Source organism: Pseudorca crassidens, chromosome 10 (genome assembly GCF_039906515.1).
Source record: "Pseudorca crassidens isolate mPseCra1 chromosome 10, mPseCra1.hap1, whole genome shotgun sequence".
NCBI lineage: Eukaryota > Metazoa > Chordata > Mammalia > Artiodactyla > Delphinidae > Pseudorca > Pseudorca crassidens.
Genome location: NC_090305.1, coordinates 67,267,267 through 67,285,765, shown reverse-complemented (window position 1 = coordinate 67,285,765; position 18,499 = coordinate 67,267,267). Strand labels below are relative to the sequence as shown.

General features: G+C 42.2%; 1 protein-coding gene across 1 annotated transcript in view; it reads left to right on the top strand.

Moving 5' to 3' along the window:
- Positions 1-670: 670 nt before the first annotated feature.
- ELP6 (elongator acetyltransferase complex subunit 6) overlaps positions 671-18,499 on the top strand; it is a 45,245-nt gene continuing 27,416 nt past the window's right edge. Inside the window, 1 exon segment of the mRNA XM_067754180.1 lies at positions 671-759. Coding sequence (XP_067610281.1) covers positions 694-759 — 66 coding nt within the window. The 5' untranslated portion in view covers positions 671-693.

Sequence of the window (18,499 nt, the reverse complement as noted above, 5' to 3'; positions counted from 1 at the left end):
AAGAATCCTTCGTTGCCTCTTCCTAGCTTCTGGTGGTTGCCAGTAATCCTTGGCATTCTTTGGCCTGTAGTTACTCCAGTTTCTGCCTCTGCCTTCACATGGTTGTCTTCCCTCTGTGTGTGTCCTTGTCTCTGTGTCTTCACAAGGCCTTCTTATAAGGACACAAGTCATTAGATTTAAGGCCCACCCTAATCCAGTATGACCTTGTCTTAACTTGATTACAACTGCAGATTCCCTATTTCCAAATAAGGTTACACTCACAGGTACTGGGAGTTAGACCTTCAACATACCTTTTTGCGGGGGACACAGTTCAACCCACAAATACACCTTACTATGTACAGAACACTTTCAGATTCATGTTCTCATCACATCCTCACCAGAGCCTGGAGACCAGGCCTTAGGACCGGAAAGCAGCAGTGACAGTATTAGACACCAGACCTTGAACTTTTTCAGTGTCCTTTCCTCTGTATGACATCACACTGTAGACACTATATTTACAGTTCCTTGTCCTTTCTCATATCATTTATAGAAATAAAAAAGTTATCCTGTACTCCAAAAAGCAACACTACACACCAAACTCAGGGCTAGAAGGTCTCTCCATTTAGGAGTCAAGTGACCTCTCTGAGCCTCAGGTTCTTCACCTGTAAAATTCCTATCTTTTAACAGGACTACCTGCGCATCAGGGATAGAGCAATGACCAAAACGGACAAAAAGCCCCGCCTGGTGGAGATTACTTCCCATGTCACGGGGTCATACGAGGTAAAGTACGTGGAGGGATTCTGAGACACAGAAGGGGCTATACAAAACCACCTTCAGGCCCAAGGGAAAGGGTGAGTTCCTGCAGGGGGATGAACGCGGCTTTACTGAGATGTGTAAGTACCGCCACTGCTGAGAACTGCAGCAGAGGCTCTTCCCTCAGCACAGGTACCGGAGAGGCTTGGGGGAAGAATGTGGGGCTCCGCTAAAGCAAACTTGGAAGTAATTTTGTCTCCTGAGTGTGTTACAATGAGATTCTGCAAAGTACATGGGAGCAAAGATATGCATAGGTACACGAAAAGATCAGATGGCCAGCCAGACTCTGCAGTACTCTGGCCGAAGGTTTATCAAAGCCAAGGAAGAATGTGTCCATCAGAGGGCTTAGCCTCCTGGTACACGTGTCCTGCAATTCTGAGGTGTATACCTAGGAGCAGAATTGCTAGAATGGAATTTAGCCTGTCTTTACCTTTACAAGATAATGTCGAAAGTGCTTGTTATCAACTAATAACTCCCACCAGCAGTGGAGGAGAGTTGCTTTGCTCCATATCCTTGCCAAAACTTGATATTGTCACACATTTTCAACTTTAGCCACTTTTATAGGCTCCCTCATGGTGTGTAATTGTGATTTTAATTTGCATTCCCTAATTATTAATGAAATGGCACCCCTTTTCATATGTTTATTCATCATCTATATTTCTGCTTTTGTGAAGCACCTGTTTAACTCTTTAGCCAGTTTATCTATTAGATTATCTTTTCCTTACTGATTCCCGGGTATTCTTTTTTCTTAATTTTATTGAAGTATAGATGATTTACAATGTTGTGTTAATTTCTTCTGTACAGCAACATGACTCAGTTATACATATATATTCTTCTTCATATTCTTTTCCATTATGGTTTGTCACATGATATTGAATACAGTTCCCTGTGCTATACAGTAGGACCTTATATCCATTCTATATATAACAGTTTGACAGGCATTCTTTATATATCCCATTTATGAGCTTTTTATTTGTCCTGTGTGTTGCAAATATCTTTTCCCACTCTGTGTCTTGCAGTTTCATACTCTTCATGTTAACTAAGTTAATATTAAAGTTAATTTTTTTTTTTTTTTGGCCACGCTGCATGGCTGCAGGATCTTAGTTCCCCAACCAGGGATTGAACCCATGCCCCCTGCAGTGGAAGCGCAGAGTCCTAACCATCGGACCACCAGGCAATTCCCTTAAAGTTAATTTTTATGAAGTCAAATTTACCAATCATCCTTTCCGGTTACAAAATCATTCATAAAGAGTTGCTTCCACCTAGGATACTGAAAGTCACATGAGAACATCACTCACACCCTAACAGCAAGAAAAAGTCAGATAACCTACAGTCACAACTTCGTGAGCCTAATCAGAGAGCTAAGGTCACAAAGCAGCTAGATATACAAAGGGTGATAAACCCCTTCAAAGAGACACAGAGCACATGTACTTCATCCATGGCAGAGCCCAGGAGGAAGAGGTAGTACCACAAAAGTAGGAAAGAAGACAGCTAAAATGTCAATGAATTCATAAAGGCAGAGTGTGAGCTAGCCTGACAGTTCAGAATCCCAGCTCCAGAGCTCCAGACATAAGGGTTGTCTACAGCCATTCACAAGCTCTTTTCCACAAACCTCAATTGGGTGCTCACAAGAAAAACAGGAGGGAAGTGGCAGAAGACCTGAGAGCACCCTAGTTACTGGTGCACAGGAACAAAACACCACCCGATTCCTAGACGTCTATCAATCAAAGCAAAAGCCTTAAGCTGCTAGAAATCTTCATGTTCCCATGACCAGGAAAAATGAAAGGGGTAAAAACAAAGCTGTCTGCCTCTGAGAAGGGACAGGAAGCCTCTCTCCCCACTATAAGCCTTGCTTCAAAAACTCTCCGGGGGACTTCCCTGGTGGCCTGGTGGTAAAGAATCACCTTCCAATGCAGGGGATGCGGGTTTGATCCCCGGTCAGGGAACTAAGATCCCACATGCTGCAGGGCAACTAAACCCGTGTGCCACAACTACTGAGCTCACGCGCCTCAACTAAAGAGCCTGCGTGCTGCAAACTACAGAGCCCATGCGCCCTGGAGCCTGCGCACTGCAACAAAAGATCCCGCATGCCTCAACGATGATCCCATGTGCTGCAACTAAGACCTAACGCAGCCAATAAATAAATAAAATTTTTAAGAAATTTTAAACTCTTGGGTGTGGGGGAGAGCAAGAATCCTTCTGCCATCAGTTCCAAGCAAAAGTATGGGGGAGGGTAAAAGTAAACCCATACAACCCTGGGGGAGAGGTGGGGCCAGACCCTGCACTGATGCAAAGGTCTGCTACCACTGCAGGAGGATCTGAAATCTTGCTCCCACCTAAGACTGCTCTCAGATACAAATCTGTTTGGCTGACAAGGAAGGGAAGGGCAAGAAAGTTAAAAAACCCCACCTTGAGGCTCAGGTGCACAAGGCCTACCTCAGACTGAAGCTAGACCAGGAAAGCTGATAAAAGCTGCCCTCACCACAGACCTCACCCTGATTAACAAGCAACAACAGTTTACTGCTGGGGAGTGGAAAAAGCATGAAGAAATTTCCTTCTCTGAGGTTCAAGAATACTGGGCCTGCTGAAACTGGAATGCAGAAACAGAAAAACACTTCAGCGTCCCAGGCCTCCCATTAATCCAAAGGCAGCAGTAACCCACCATTGGAGGAACTCCAGCAACAAAAAACTCACACTCAACCCTACTATCAACTTGACTGACTCAATCTCTATACTGAGAACCTAACAGAAAAAGAGGCATGCCCAACTCTGGACATAAATACTATTTACCTGTCTCTACTGTTCTTTTACACACAACATTTAGCATTCATGAAAAACTCAGAGACAAACAAAAAAGAAAAGAAAAACAAACCACTGTCAAATGATAAAATGGTCAAAACAACCAGACCCAGAGATGACCCAGATAATGAACCTATCAGACAGAGACTGATCAGTATGTTAAAGGATCTAGTAGAAAAAATAACAGCATGCATAAACAGATGGGGAATTTGAGTAGAAACATAGAAATTACAAGAAAAGTAATGAAAATGCTAGAAATAACACCAAAAAGATCAACACAAAATGGGAAATTAAAAAATCCTTCAACTACATTAATAACATACAAAAGACTTCAAAACAAGGAATATTACAGGGATAAAGAGGATTATTACATAATGATAAACAAGTTCATCAAGAATACATGATAATTCTAAAAAGGTATATACCTAATGACAGCTTCAAAATATATATATTGAAAATTATATCCTTTTATTGAAATAAAAGGATAAATACCTAAACTACACTTATAGTTGGTGTTTTCAACACTCCTCCCTCCGTATATGGAAACCAAAAACCATTAAAGATATGAAAGACATGAATAACACCATCATCCAACATAATCTAATTGACCTTTCTAGAACATTCCTCCCTACAACAGCAAAATACAAACTATTTTCAAGTGCACATAGAACCTTTGTCAAGATAGATGATATTCTGGACCATAAAATAAATCTCAAAATTTTAAATGTATTGAAATCATACAAAGCATGTTCTCCAATTACAATATAATTAAATTAGAAATCAATAACAAAGATATCTAGAAACCCCCACCTCCAAGCATTTGGCAATTAAACAACACATTTTTGACCCATGGTTCAAAGACTAAATCACAAGAGAAATAAGAAAATATTTTGATCTGACTGAAAATGAAAGCACATCAAAATTTGGGGAATACAGCTAGAGCAGTGCTTGGATAGCGATTTATAGCATTAAATGCTCTTATTAGAAAAGAAGATTTCAAATTAATGATTTAAGATTCCACCTTAATAAACTAGAAAAGAATGAACCCAAAGCAAGCAGAATGAAGGAAATAATAAAGATCAGTGCTGACATCAATGATACAGAAAACCAGAAAACAACAGAGAACATAAATGAAACAAAAACTAAATCTTTGAAACAATAAAATTTATGATCTCTAGCCAAGACTGATCAAGAAAAACAAAGAGAGAAGACACCAAGTACATAATAATCAAGAATGAAGAATGGAAAAAAAAAAAAAAGAATGAAGAAAGGGTCATGCAGCACTACAAGTCCTACAAACATTAAAATAATAACGAAGGAACTCCGTGAACAATTTAATTGCCAATACCTTTGTTAATCTCAATTAAAGAGACAAATTCCAAGAGATATGGGAACATGTGTGTATATATGGCTGATTCACTTTGTTATAAAGCAGAAACTAGCACACCATTGTAAAGCAATTATACTCCAATAAAGATGTAAAAAAAAAAAGAGAGAGACAAATTCCTTCAAAGACAAATAGTACTAAAGCTCAATCAAAAAAAATACATAGCGATAATAACCCTATATTTATTAAAGTAATTTGTAGTTAAATTGAACTTGATAAAATTTTTATAGCATTTTTAATTTTGATAAAAATTGAGAATTTCTGTCCTTAAAACATTGTTAAGAAAATGAAATGAAAAGAAAAAGAAGATGAGCCAGAGAGGGGAGAAAATATTTTCAAAACACATATCTGATAAAGGACTTGTACTCAAAATATATAAAGAATTCTTACAGTTCACTTATAAGAAGACAACTCAATATTTTAAGTGAGCAAGGATTTGCACAGACATGTCAACATAAAAGATGTGGGTAGCAAATAAGCTACCAAAGATACATGTATATCATGGAAAGATATACAACATTGTTTAGTCTTTAGGGAAAAGCAAATTAGAACTATAATAAGATACCATTACATACCTAGTAGAATTGCTAAAATTAAAAAGACTGACAATACCAAGTGCTGGTGAGGATGTGGAGCCACTGGAACTCTCAAACATTTTTTCTGGGAAAGCAAATTGGTATAGCCACTCTGGAAAATACTTTGGTATTTTCTTATAAGGATAAACATACACCAACACAGTAATCACACTCCTAGATATTTACTCAGAAGTAAACTATGTGTTTATACAAAGATCTGTATATGTATGTATATAGCAGCTTTATTCATAATCACCAAAAAAAGAAAACAACCCAAATGTACATAAACTGTGCATGGATAAATAAACCATGGTACAGCTGTATGATGGAATACTATTCAGCAACAAAACGGAATGAATTACTCATACACAAAGCAACATGGATGAATGTCAAAAACATGAGGCTGGGGCTTCCCTGGTGGCGCAGTGGTTGAGAGTCCGCCTGCCAATGCAGGGGACACGGGTTCGTGCCCCGGTCCGGGAAGATCCCACATGCTGCGGAGCGGCTAGGCCCGTGAGCCATGGCCGCTGAGCCTGCGCGTCCGGAGCCTGTGCTCCGCAACGGGAGAGGCCACAACAGTGAGAGGCCCACGTACCGCAAAAAAAAAAACAAAAAAAAACCATGAGGCTGAGTGAAAGAAGCCAGAATCACAAAGCTTCATCCTGTATGAATCCATTTATTTTGCATCCTGGGAAAGGCAACACTATAGTGACAGAGAATAGATCAGTGGTTGCCAGGGTCTGAAGGTGGATGGAGAGAATTGATTGCAAAGATGCATAAGGAAACTTGTAGTGATGGAAATGTTCTATAACTTGCTTGCGATGATGGCTACACAAATATACATATTTGTCAAAATTCATGAAACTGTACACTTTAAAAAGATGAATTTTATTTTATTTTATTTTTATAAATAGAGGTTGCCCATTCTTTTTTTTTTAATTAATGAATTAATTTATTTATTTTTGGCTGTGTTGGGTCTTCGTTTCTGTGCGTGGCCTTTCTCTAGTTGCGGCGAGCGGGGGCCACTCTTTATCGCGGTGCGCGGGCCTCTCACTATCGCGGCCTCTCTTGTTACGGAGCACAGGCTCCAGACGCTCAGGCTCAGTAGTTGTGGCGCACAGGTTCTAGTTGCTCCGCGGCATGTGGGATCCTCCCAGACCAGGGCTCGAACCCGTATCTCCTGCATTGGCAGGCAGATTCTCAACCACTGCGCCACCAGGGAAGCCCAAAAAGATGAATTTTATACCTTGTGTCAGGACTCCCCAAGATCATTCCCAGCTTTAATGATTCACTAGTAGGATTTATACAACTGGGCATGTGGCCAGACTCACAGCTAAGATTTATTATAGTGAAAGGATACAAAGCAAAATCAGCAAATCTAAAAGGCACACAGGGAAAAGTCCAGAGAAAACCAGGAGCTTCCGGCAGACTCAACACAGCATACGCTTAATTCCTCCAGCAATGAATTGTGACAACACATTTGAAATGGTCTCTATCAGGGAAGCTCGTAGGAGACTCAGAGTTTTTACTGGCGAGTGGTTATGTAGGCACCCACTGCTTAGCATGTACCAAAATTCCAGTCTCCCAGAAAGAAGGCTAGTGTTCAGCATAAACTGCATTGTTTGCAGAACAGTTTAGGCACAGTGTCTAAACTCTTACCACTTAGGGAACAGTGAGAACCCTTCCAAAATCTTAAGTTCCCAGATGCTAGCCAAGGGCCAATCTTGTAAGCAGGTCTTTCTAAGGACAGAATGCTCAGGCCTGCTATGTTAAGTCTTTTCTCCATATACCTCAAGAAACCTACGCATAAAAGGAAGGAAATGGTTCCCTATCTTGAAATCATGAAAGTATTTTCCTAAATAATCTTTTTTTCATAATAAACTTTCAAAAATTGAAGAATGATTCCATATTAAAAAAAAAAATTTGTTTGCCTTTCACATTCAGGTCTAAAATCAGTGGTGCATTAGAGGTGACTCATACTGGCTCATGAGAAAGTTGTTAACTTTTCATGCGTTTTGTGAGCCAGTTGTTAAACATAGCAATTATTAAAAATTAACCTGTATAAACTTACAATAAACAAAAATATTAAAAACAAAGGTAAGGGGAGACTTACGTGGTGGTCCAGTGGGTAAGACTCCACACTCTCAAAGCAGGGAGCTCGGCTTTGATCCCTGGTCAGGGAACTAGATCCCGCGTGCTGCAGCTAAGACCAGGCGCAGCCAATAAATAAATATTAAAAAACAAAACAACAACAACAAAAAAACAAAGGTAAGGGAATTCCCTAGTGGTCCAGGGGTTAGGACTCTGCGCTTCCACTGCAGGGGGCATGGGTTGTATCCCTGGTCAGGGAACTAGGATCCCACAAGCAGCGGGGCACAAACAAAAACAAACAAACAAACAAACCCAAAGGTAATAAATAGTCAAAATTCATCACTTCCTTCTCTTCATGCCAGTTGAATGTGTATGTTGAAAATGCCATCTATGTAGTGCTTCTGTGGATTTTTTCCCCTACTCTGTTTTCTATGACCTTACGCTGGTTACTTGGAATAAGCCATGGTAGGAGTATTTATAATGTGGAACTCAGTAAACACTGAAAGTCAGGGATTGTTTCCTTTGGGGAATTAGTGGTTAAACATTCATCAGCACACTGCTGTCTGTAATCCACCTGCAACTGATTTTTATAAATGATATTAGGTAGGGATCCCATTTCTGTCTTTCTTTTTTTTCTTTTGCAAGTAGATATCCTGTTGGCCCAGCATCATTTATTGAAAAGCCTACCATTTCTCATTTTCCCACTTCTCTGAAGTGCCACTTTTGCGTTATTCAAATGTGTGCATATGAATAGGTCTGTCTCTGAGTTCTTTACTTTATTCCTTTGGTCTACTTATCTACCTCTGCACCACAATCACACTGTGTTTCTAGGTTCATAGTAAGCCTTGATATCCAGTAGTCCAAGTCCTCCCACTTTCTTTTTCAACATGTCTTGGCAATGTTGAGTCCTTTGCATTTCTATATACATTTTAGTACCAGCTTGTCAGTTTCCACCAAAACAAACAAAAACATAGATAAAAATCTTTGACATTTTAATTGGAACTGGATAGAATCTATAGGCCAATCTGGAGAGAATGGATCTTTACAATATTGTTGTCCAATCAATGAACATGGTATATCTCTCCATTTATTTGGGTCTTCTAGAATTTCTCTAAAGATTGTTCTATGGTTTTCTGCATGAAACATGTCTGCTGGATTTCTTTCTAGGTACTTTTTTTTTTTTGTGTGGTATTGTAAGTGATGTCTTTTCAGGGTTTTTCATTTTCTGGTTTCTATTATATTTTATACAGAAACAATTATTTTTAACATTGATTTGATATTCAGCAACCTTGATAAACACTCTTATAAGAATTTCTGTGTAGATTCTTTTAGATTTTCTATGTATGTGTATAATCATATAATCTGCAAAGAAAAATAGTTCTGATTCTTCCTTTACAATTCTTACACATTTTAATTCTCTTTTTTGGTTTATTGCACTAGCTAGGACATGTCAGTACATTACGAATAGATAGGGTGAGAGCAGGCATCCTTGTGTCATTGCCAGTCTCAAAAGGAATACCTTCAAACTTTTATCATTAAAAATAATGTTTGCTGTAGGTTTTTTTGCAGATACCATTCATCAAATTAGTTTCCTTCTATTCATAGTTTGCTAAATGTTTTTACTTTGAATAGATGTTAAATTCTATCAAAAGCTTTTTTGCATCTATTGAGATAATCACGTAATTTTCCTCTTTTATCCTCTTAATACATAAAATTACATTGATTTTTCAAATGTTAAACCAATCTTGCAATTTTGGAATAAATGTAACTTGGTTGGATGCATTAACCTTTCACTTTATTGCTATGCTAAATTAGATAGCATGTATTTTTAGAAATTTTGCATAGACATTCCTGAGTGAGGTTGGCCTGTAACTTTCCTTTCTTGTTAGGTGTTTGGTATCAAGGTTATGATAACCTTATAAAATGTATTGGGTAGTATACTTTTTTTTTTATACTCTCTGGAAGAGAGCCTAATATTGGCACCATTTCTTCCGGTGAAGCCATCTGGGCCTGGAGTTTTCTTTGTGGAATGTTTTCTTAGCAGTGGATTTGACTTCCTAAACAGTTACAAGATTGTTAAAATTTTCTACTTTTGTGTCGCTTTAAAAAAATATATTTGTTTATTTACTTATTTATTTGGCTGCGCCGGGTCTTAGTTGAGGCGTGCAGGATCTTGGCTGCCATGTGCGAGATCTTCGTTGCGGGATGTGGGATCTTTTTTTTAGTTGCGACATGCGGGCTCTTAGTTGCGGCATGCATGTGGGATCTAGTTCCCTGACCAGGGAGGGATCGAACCCGGACCCCCTGCGTTGGTAGTGCGGAGTCTTAACCGCTGGAGCACGAGGGAAGTCCCTTGTGCACATTTGATGACATATTTTTCTAGAAATGTGTCCATTTCATCTAGAATGTCAAAATTTTTTAGCATAATATCCTCTTGTAATTTTTTTTTTTTTTTCTCTGTACGCGGGCCTCTCACTGTTGTGGCCTCTTCCGTTGCGGAGCACAGGCTCCGGACGCACAGGCTCAGCGACCATGGTTCACAGGCCCAGCCGCTCCGCGGCATGTGGGATCTTCCCGGACCGGGGCACGAACCCATGTCCCCTGCATCGGCAGGCGGACTCTCAACCACTGTGCCACCAGGGAAGCCCCCTCCTCTTGTAATTTTAATGTCTGCAGGATCTGTAGTTGTGTCCCATCTATATTCCAGATATTGGTTATTTGTGCCTTCTCTCTTTCTTGATTAGACACAGGAGGCTTATCAGTTGTGTCCTTTCAAAAAACCAACTTCTTGGGTTTTTGTTGTTCATCTCTGTTGTACATTTGTTTTCTATTTCTGTATTTCCTGATTTTATTTTCATTATTGCCATTCTTTAACTTTCTTTGAGTTTATTTTGCTGTTCTTTTTCTAACCTCTTTATGGATGCTTGGCTCATTATTTTTCAGTCCCTCTTCTAGTATACCCATATTAAGACTATGAATTTTACTCTAAGTTTTGCTTTACTCAGTAGTCTTTTTTTTTAAGACTATTTTTTAAAGAGAAGTTTTAGGTTTACAACAAAATTTAGAGGAAGGTACAGAGATTTCACATATACCCACTGCCCCGACACATACACAGCCTCCCTAATCATCAGCATCGCTCACCAGAATGGTACATTTCTTTACCAGGACACGTTGGTAACCTACACTGACACATCAGAATCACCCAAAGTCTATAATTTACATTAGGGCTCACTCTTGGTATTGTACAGTCTATGGGTTTGGACAAATATATAATGACCATTATAATATCATACAGAGTAGTTTCACTGCCCTAAAAATCCTGTGTTCTGCCTATTTATCTCTCCCCTCCAAAAAAAGCACTGATCTTTTTATTGTCTCCAAGATTTTGCTTTTTCCAGAATGTCACATAGTTGCAGCCTTTTCAGTATGTAGCCTTTTCAAGTTGGTTTCTTCTCAGTGAGTAACATGCAGTTAAGTTTCCTCCATGTCTTTTCTTATTTATTTATTTATTTATTTATTTATCTATTTGTTTATTTATTTATGGCTGCGCTGGGTCTTTTCGTTGCACGCTTCCCGGACCAGGGCTCAAACCCGTGTCTCCTGCATCGGCAGGCAGATTCTTAACCACTGCACCACCAGGGAAGTCCCTCCATGTCTTTTCTATGGCTTGGTAGCTCATTTCTTTTTAGTGTTGAACAATTTTCCATTGTCTGGATGGACAGCTTATTTATTGATTCACCTGTTGAAAAACATCTTGGTCGCTTCCAAGTTTTGGCAATTATGAATAAAGCTGCTATGAACATCCTTGTGCAGATTTTTGTGTGCGTATAGTCTTCGACTCCTTTGGGTAAATATCAAGGAGCATGATTGCTGGGTCATATGGTAAGAGTATGTTTAGTCTGGTAAGAAACCGTCAAACTATCTTCAAAGTGACTGTGCTATTTTACATTCCCACCATCCCACCAGCAATGTGTCAGAGTTCTTGTTGCTCCACATCCTTGTCAGCATGTGAGGTTGTCAGTGCTCTGGATTTTGGCCATTCTAACAGATGTGTAGTGGTATCTCATTGCTGTTTTAATTTGCATTTCCCTGATGACGTGTTATGGACCGTCTTTTCATATGCTTATTTGTCTTTGGTGAGGTCTCTGTTAAGGTTTTTGGCTTATTTTTTAATCAGGTTGGTTTTTTTAATTGTTGAGTTTTTAAGAGTTCCTTGTATATTTTGGATAATAGTCCTTTATCAGATGTGTCTTTTGCAAATAATTTCTCCAGGTCTGTGGCTTGTCTCCTAATTCTCTTGCTATTGTCTACTGTAGAGCAAAAGTTTTCATTGTAGTGAAACCCAGCTTATCAATTATTTCTTTCATAGATAATGTTTTTAGTATTGTGTCTAAACGGGCATCACCATAGCCAAGGCCATCTAAGTTTTCACTTATGTTCTCCTCTAGGAGTTTTATAGTTTTGCGTTTTACATTTACATCTATGATTCATTTTGAGTTAAATTTTGTGAAGCATGTAAGATCCATATCTAGATTCATTTTTTTGCATGTGGATGTCCAGTTGTTCCAGCACCATTTGTTAGAGAGATTATCTTTGCTCTCTTGTATTGTCTTTGCACCTTTGTCAAAGATCAGTTGACTAGGGCTTCCCTGGTGGCGCAGTGGTTGAGAGTCCGCCTGCCAATGCAGGGGACACGGGTTCGTGTCCCGGTCCGGGAAGATCCCACATGCCGCGGAGCAGCTGGGCCCGTGAGCCACGGCCGCTGAGCCTGCGCGTCCAGAGCCTGTGCTCCGCAGCGGGAGAGGCCACAACAGTGAGAGGCCCGCGTACCGCAAAAAAAAAAAAAAAAAAAAAAAAGATCAGTTGACTATATTTATATGGGTCTATTTCTGGTTTTCTGTTCTGTTCCATTGATTTATTTATCTGTTCTTTTGTTTATAGTATTTCTTTATTATCTATTTAATTTCCATGGGATCTGTAGTGATGTCCTCACTTTAATTTCTGATATTAGTAATTTATCTTCTTTTTGTCATAGTTAACCTGACTAGAGGCTTATTGGTTTTATTGATCTTTTTTAAAAAAACAGCTTTTGGTTTCATTGATTTTCTCTATTGTTTTCCTGTTTCCAATTTCAATTATTTCTGCTCTAATTCCTATTTCTTTTCTTCTGCTTATTTTGGATTTAATTTGCATTTCTTTTTCTAGTTTCCTAAGGTAGAAACTTAGATGATTGATTTTACACCATTTATCATTTATGTTATCATTTTACACCACCTCCCCCTTGTTCAGTCCATTTTACAGCCACTTTGGACTTCCTTCTGTTCCTTGAAAAGCAAGCTCATAGTTGTATGGATGGCTCCTTCTCATCCCTGGTCAAATGGATATCCTTAATGAGACCTTGCCTTACACTCTGCTGCAGAATTTGTTAATTGCCTACACCACTACCATATGGTGTCCCAGTCCTAAGAACCTTGTTCTTGTTTCATTATTATGCCTCCTCTGAAAGACCCCATGTTCAAAGTAGATCCTGATTGGTAACCCAGTCAAGGTGATCCCTGCTACCTTGCCAGTGATTGGTTTTAATCTTGAGCATGTGATGCTGCTCTGGTACATGAGGTGGGAAGGAAAGTTTGCTAGAGGAATTCTGGGGAAATTTTCCTATCACCAGAAAGAGCCAATCTCTTCAGTGAATATGTCATGCATGAATGCAATGCCTGGCACTTCAGCAGCCGTCTTGAGACTCTGAGGGGCGCTAGCCTGAGGGCAAGGCTAAGGAGAGCAAAACAGAGAGATAAAAAGTGACTGGTTCTTCAAAGACATTTAGCACCAGAACTGGCTAGTTCTGGAGCTGCCCAGCCTCCAGGTTTCTTGTTACTTGAAACCAAAAGCATTTCAACTTTCCCCTTCTCTAATGTGCTCCCCCACACCCAACACACACATCTTCCCCAGTAGGGTCCTCATAATATTTATTGTTACCTGACACTTTTTATTTTTTATTTGACAAATATTTACTGGTATTTACTATATGCCAGACACAGTTTGAAGTACTTTACAATTATTAACTCATTTCATCTTTATAACTACCCTGTGCAATGGATACTTTTATTATCCCCACTTTCCAGAGAAGGAAGCTGAGGCACAGAGGTGAAGTAGCTTCCTCCTGGTCAGAAGCTAGAGTTGGAGCTGGGATTTGAACCCAGGCCTTCTGACTCCAGAGTCAGTGTTCACAACCACTCTGTTGCCTCTCTGGTTTTTCATTACTGGGTTATTGTTTTCTGTCTGACTTCCATATCGCTTATTGAGAGCAGAGATCCTGACTGTCTTGTTCACCACCATGGCCCCAGGGTTCGGTAGGTAGGCAGCAGTTTTGTTGAATGGATGAATGAATGAATGAATGAACGGTAGACTCTGGTTCCTTGAGAACAGGGCAGTTTCTTGCTTGCATCCATGGTCCCCAGGGCTAGAATAGGGCTGAGCTTTCCTCAGGGGGTACTGACTGGGGCCTGTGGAGTGAACCCATCTCTGGATCCACATGATACCCATCTTTGGGGCCCCCAGGGGAGGCCTGTGCAGAGGTCCCAGGAGGCCTCAAAAGAGTGGCCCTTTGCTTGGCTTTGCCCTCTTGTAGCTGGGTGCTCTCACACCGGCTCCCTTTCACCCCTTCCCTGCAGAAGAAAGGGAGCTGGCCTGCTTCCCCCTTGGTGCTAATGTGCTCATTTGAAGTTCCTGAGGGCACTTCAGTGGGCCGGGGCTGCCACCGTTAATCCCACTGCCTGCTACTGCCTGCCCACGCGGCCGGCTTTGAGGGCTGGCCAGAGCCTCTGGTGGGAACTGCTCATTGGCCTAATTGGGCCTCTCTTGGGAGGCGGCAGGCCCTACTTCTCACTTGTCTTTCCTCTGGCTGCTGCTTTGCCCTCTCAAGGAGGACAGCATGCTTCCTGATCCGGCCGGCTCTGTGGCCAGCCAGGGCAGGAGTTCACCCTTGTTTTACAGATGGAGAAACAGAAACCCTGGGGTAGACTGGGTCCCTGCCCCAGGCCACAGCAAGGCCAGGCAAGGTTGCCAGGAGTAACCACTAGAAAGCCAAGTGACATGGCTCTGTTCCTCACTCTGCTGGCAACTGGAATGAGTTCCCACAGGAAAAAAGACCTCCTTTTGGCTCCTATGGCCACCCGGGTACTGCCAAGTACCAGGCACAGGACTCTGGCTTCTGGCATTCATGAAGATGTGTGTCCATGTGAGAATTGTCACACACCCCCAGGGACCCTGCCAAACCCACAAAAAGGCAGACGAGAACATGGCCAATAAAAGTAGAGGGCAGGGCTTCCCTGGCGGCGCAGTGATTGAGAGTCCGCCTGTCGATGCAGGGGACACGGGTTCGTGTCCCGGTCCGGGAGGATCCCACATGCCGCGGAGCGGCTGGGCCCGTGAGCCATGGCCGCTGAGCCTGCGCGTCCGGAGCCTGTGCTCCGCAACGGGAGAGGCCACAACAGTGAAAGGCCCACGTACCGAAAAAAAAAATAGAGGGCAGATCCCCTCTGAAGCATCACGGGGGAAGCTGGGCAGGCAGGCACTCCTGTGACTTCTCTGCTCTGTGCCTCCGTTTACCCTTCCTGGAAACCGGAAAGAGTTTTCAGATGCGTGATGGCAGGACCGGCGGGACCTTGTCTGTGAGAGCCTTGCAACATGACTTACACTAGTCACACTCACAGAGCCTCTCAGGTAGGGAAGAGCTTAATTATCAGCTGGTCCTGGTCCTCTAGCTGTGGCTTAAATCAACTCTAGGAAATGCCCAAAGATCCTGAGCCAGCACAGCTGGCCTTCCTCCAGCAAGAAGGTGCTCACTTCCTCCCACCATTGTCCATTCTTCTTTTTCTTTTTTTTCCTTCTGCCACCTTCCCTGCCTTCTTGTTAAACGGGTCATTTTTCTCCTCTGAGTCACCGCCAGCTCCTAGTTCTACTCTGGGTGCACTTAGAATGAATCAGTCTCTTTTTTCCTTTGATAATCTTTTCAGGACCAAAAGACAACCAGAATGCTGTGCCTGAACCTTCTCTCCTCCTGGCTGAAGGTCTTCAGTCCCTTCAGCCATCTTCATGCGACAGCTCTATTGGCTGACGCCCGGGTGCTCTTCTCAGAGCATCCCGGTGGGTCCAAAAGGGGTCTCTGTACCCCAGGTGTGAACCCAGAGGCGCCACTTGCCCCAGGTCCACCCAGACATTCACAGGGCTAGGGCAGATCCGTGTCTGAAAATTCCCAAGTTATGATTCAAGCTAACCCTTCAATGAGTAAACCTCAGCTTTGACCTTCATACTTCCCAATGACTTGGAAGGCTAAGCTTGAACTTAGGGTTCTCGAACTCAGGAGTTCTGCCCCAGAATGTGGTGGAGCGGTGAGAGCAGCCCTGCTGTCCCCAGCCTGGTCCCCTTCCCTCTTACCCCTGGCTCCACCTTCCACGTGAGATATTTCAGGAACACACATGGGGACACCTCAGTTAACATGTCCCATCTTTGTTCACACCACTTGGCCTCTCAGACACCATCCTAGGGAAGAGGGCCAGGAAAGTAGGCTTGGAGCCATTTGGGCAAGAGATTCTGGGGTCCCAGGTAACAAGTGTGGTCTGGAGGGGAGAGTATGTGCCCTGAGCAGGCACATACTTGTCCCTTGGCCCTGATGACCCCTTGCCCCATGAGGACAGTCAGGGCCCTCCTTACCTGGGTTTGAGGGCCTCACTGACTGGCCCTGTTCCCACAACGAGCATCACACATCCCTCTGTTGAGTCATCCTGAGCTGATACCCATACCATCGCTGATGTCATTTTCCTGAGGGAGGGGATGACTCTATTTGTTCAACTGGGTTTGGGGGCCCATGTGCTGGATGGGGCCTTATGAAAACTGAGTTTCCTATTTCTAACCTGTTAGGACTGTTTCAAGCCCCAGTTCTGTCCTCCAAGAACCACAGAGGAGCTAACTATTCGTTTCTCTGCCATCTGTACATTTGCGGGATGTGCCATTCACACCCCAGCCAAGCCCATCATAAGTCATCACCCAGCCCCAAACCTGGCTCTTTCACCTGGTGTCCCTTCGCCTCTGGCTACGCTGGTCCCAGGATGCAGGCTTAGTGATGCTGAAAGCCAGCTCATGATGCAGGGGAGGGTGAGCAGCTCTGTGTAAACTGTAAAGCTCCTGCTGTGCGGCTGCTTCCTGGGTGGCTAGTTGACTTTCTGGGCCCATCAGCTGGGCTCTAGGTGGCAGACTGCCCAACGCGGCACTTCAGGCTGTGATGGCTCACAGGCCCCACCTCCCATGCACTGCTCCAGACCCCCAGGGTCCAGCCCCAGGCCAAGCTTCCCTGTCAGTCATCCCCCACTACCCAGTTCCTGTCATCTCTGCCCTCCCCTCCACATGGCCTGGTTCTGTCCCTCCAGCCCATCTCTGCTATGTGCCCACCCAGATCCCCCCAAGAGTGTGGTCAGCAAGCCAGTCCCTTGGGCACTGTCCCAGCTGCACAGAGCCACCTTTCCTGAGGTCACCCCCTTCCCAGGATGGCCCACATCCAATGACCGATCCAAGTGGGGGTAAAAAGCTGGCCATCTTGACCCAATGCCAGACAACCCTGATGGCCCATTTTGGCTCCAGACCTCCCTGTGTGGTCGGCCGAGGCCGCCGCTGGCCTGCATCATATCTTGACTTCTCTCGCATATTTGCAGACAGGAGTGTGTCAGTGACAGCAGCTTGATGACAAAACTTGAAAGGTTTCTGCCTAGCCCTTGGATGACCAGCATATTCCTTCACAGAAACCCTCAGTTATTCAAGCTTTATTGAACTGTGATTGGTAAACTTCATAATAGCTACCAGGTATCATGCAGCATACTCCACAGCATAATTTCATTTCATTCTCATCACAACCCTCAGATGTATGTAGGCATTGCTTTTTCTGTTTTTTTTAAATTTTAGTTGATATACAATATTATGTTAGTTTCAGGTGTACCACGTAATGATTTGATGTTCAGATACATTACAAAATCCTCACCACGATAAAGTCTAGTAACCATCTGTCACCATACAAAGTTATTACAGTATTATTGACTACATTCTTTACACTGTACATTACATCCCTGTGACTTATTTATTCCCTCACCTATTTCCCCATCCCCCTCTCCTCTTAAAACCACCAGTTTCTTCTCTGTATCTATGAATCTGTTTTGTTTGTTTTGTTTTTTAGATTCTATATATAAGTAAGATATATGGTATTTGTCTTTCTCTATCTGACTTATTTCACTTTAGCATAATACCCTCTAGGTCCATCCACGTTGTAACAAATGGCAGGATTTCCTTCTTTTTTTAATTTAATTTAATTTTTTTTTTTTTTGGCCGCTCCGCACGGCATGCAGGATCCCAGTTCCCTGACCAGGGATTGAACCCGTGCCCCCTAGAGTGGAAGCTCGAAGTCTTAATCACTGGACTGCCAGGGAAGTCCCAGGATTTCCTTCTTTTTTATGCTGAGTAGGAACCTGAAGGTCAGTGAAATTAATCGAGGGTGCACTGCTGGGAAGTGACTATTTCACTCAAGATGTCACACGTCAGACCAGCATTTCATATTTTCCACTGCTTTGGATGTTTATTAGGTTTACACAAACTGTACATTTTTTCTTAAGAAAAAACCATGAACTTAGTCACGTTATTCCCAAGTACACAGTTACAATAATGTCACATATCCCTATATGATTTTCTTATTTATTTTACTTTTTTTAACAAAGTGTACAGAGAGAGGGACCTATGATATTTAGTAGGGTATTTCTATAGGGTTTTTTCTCCCCCCAGACTGGTATTTCTTTTTTTTTTTTTTTTTTTGCGG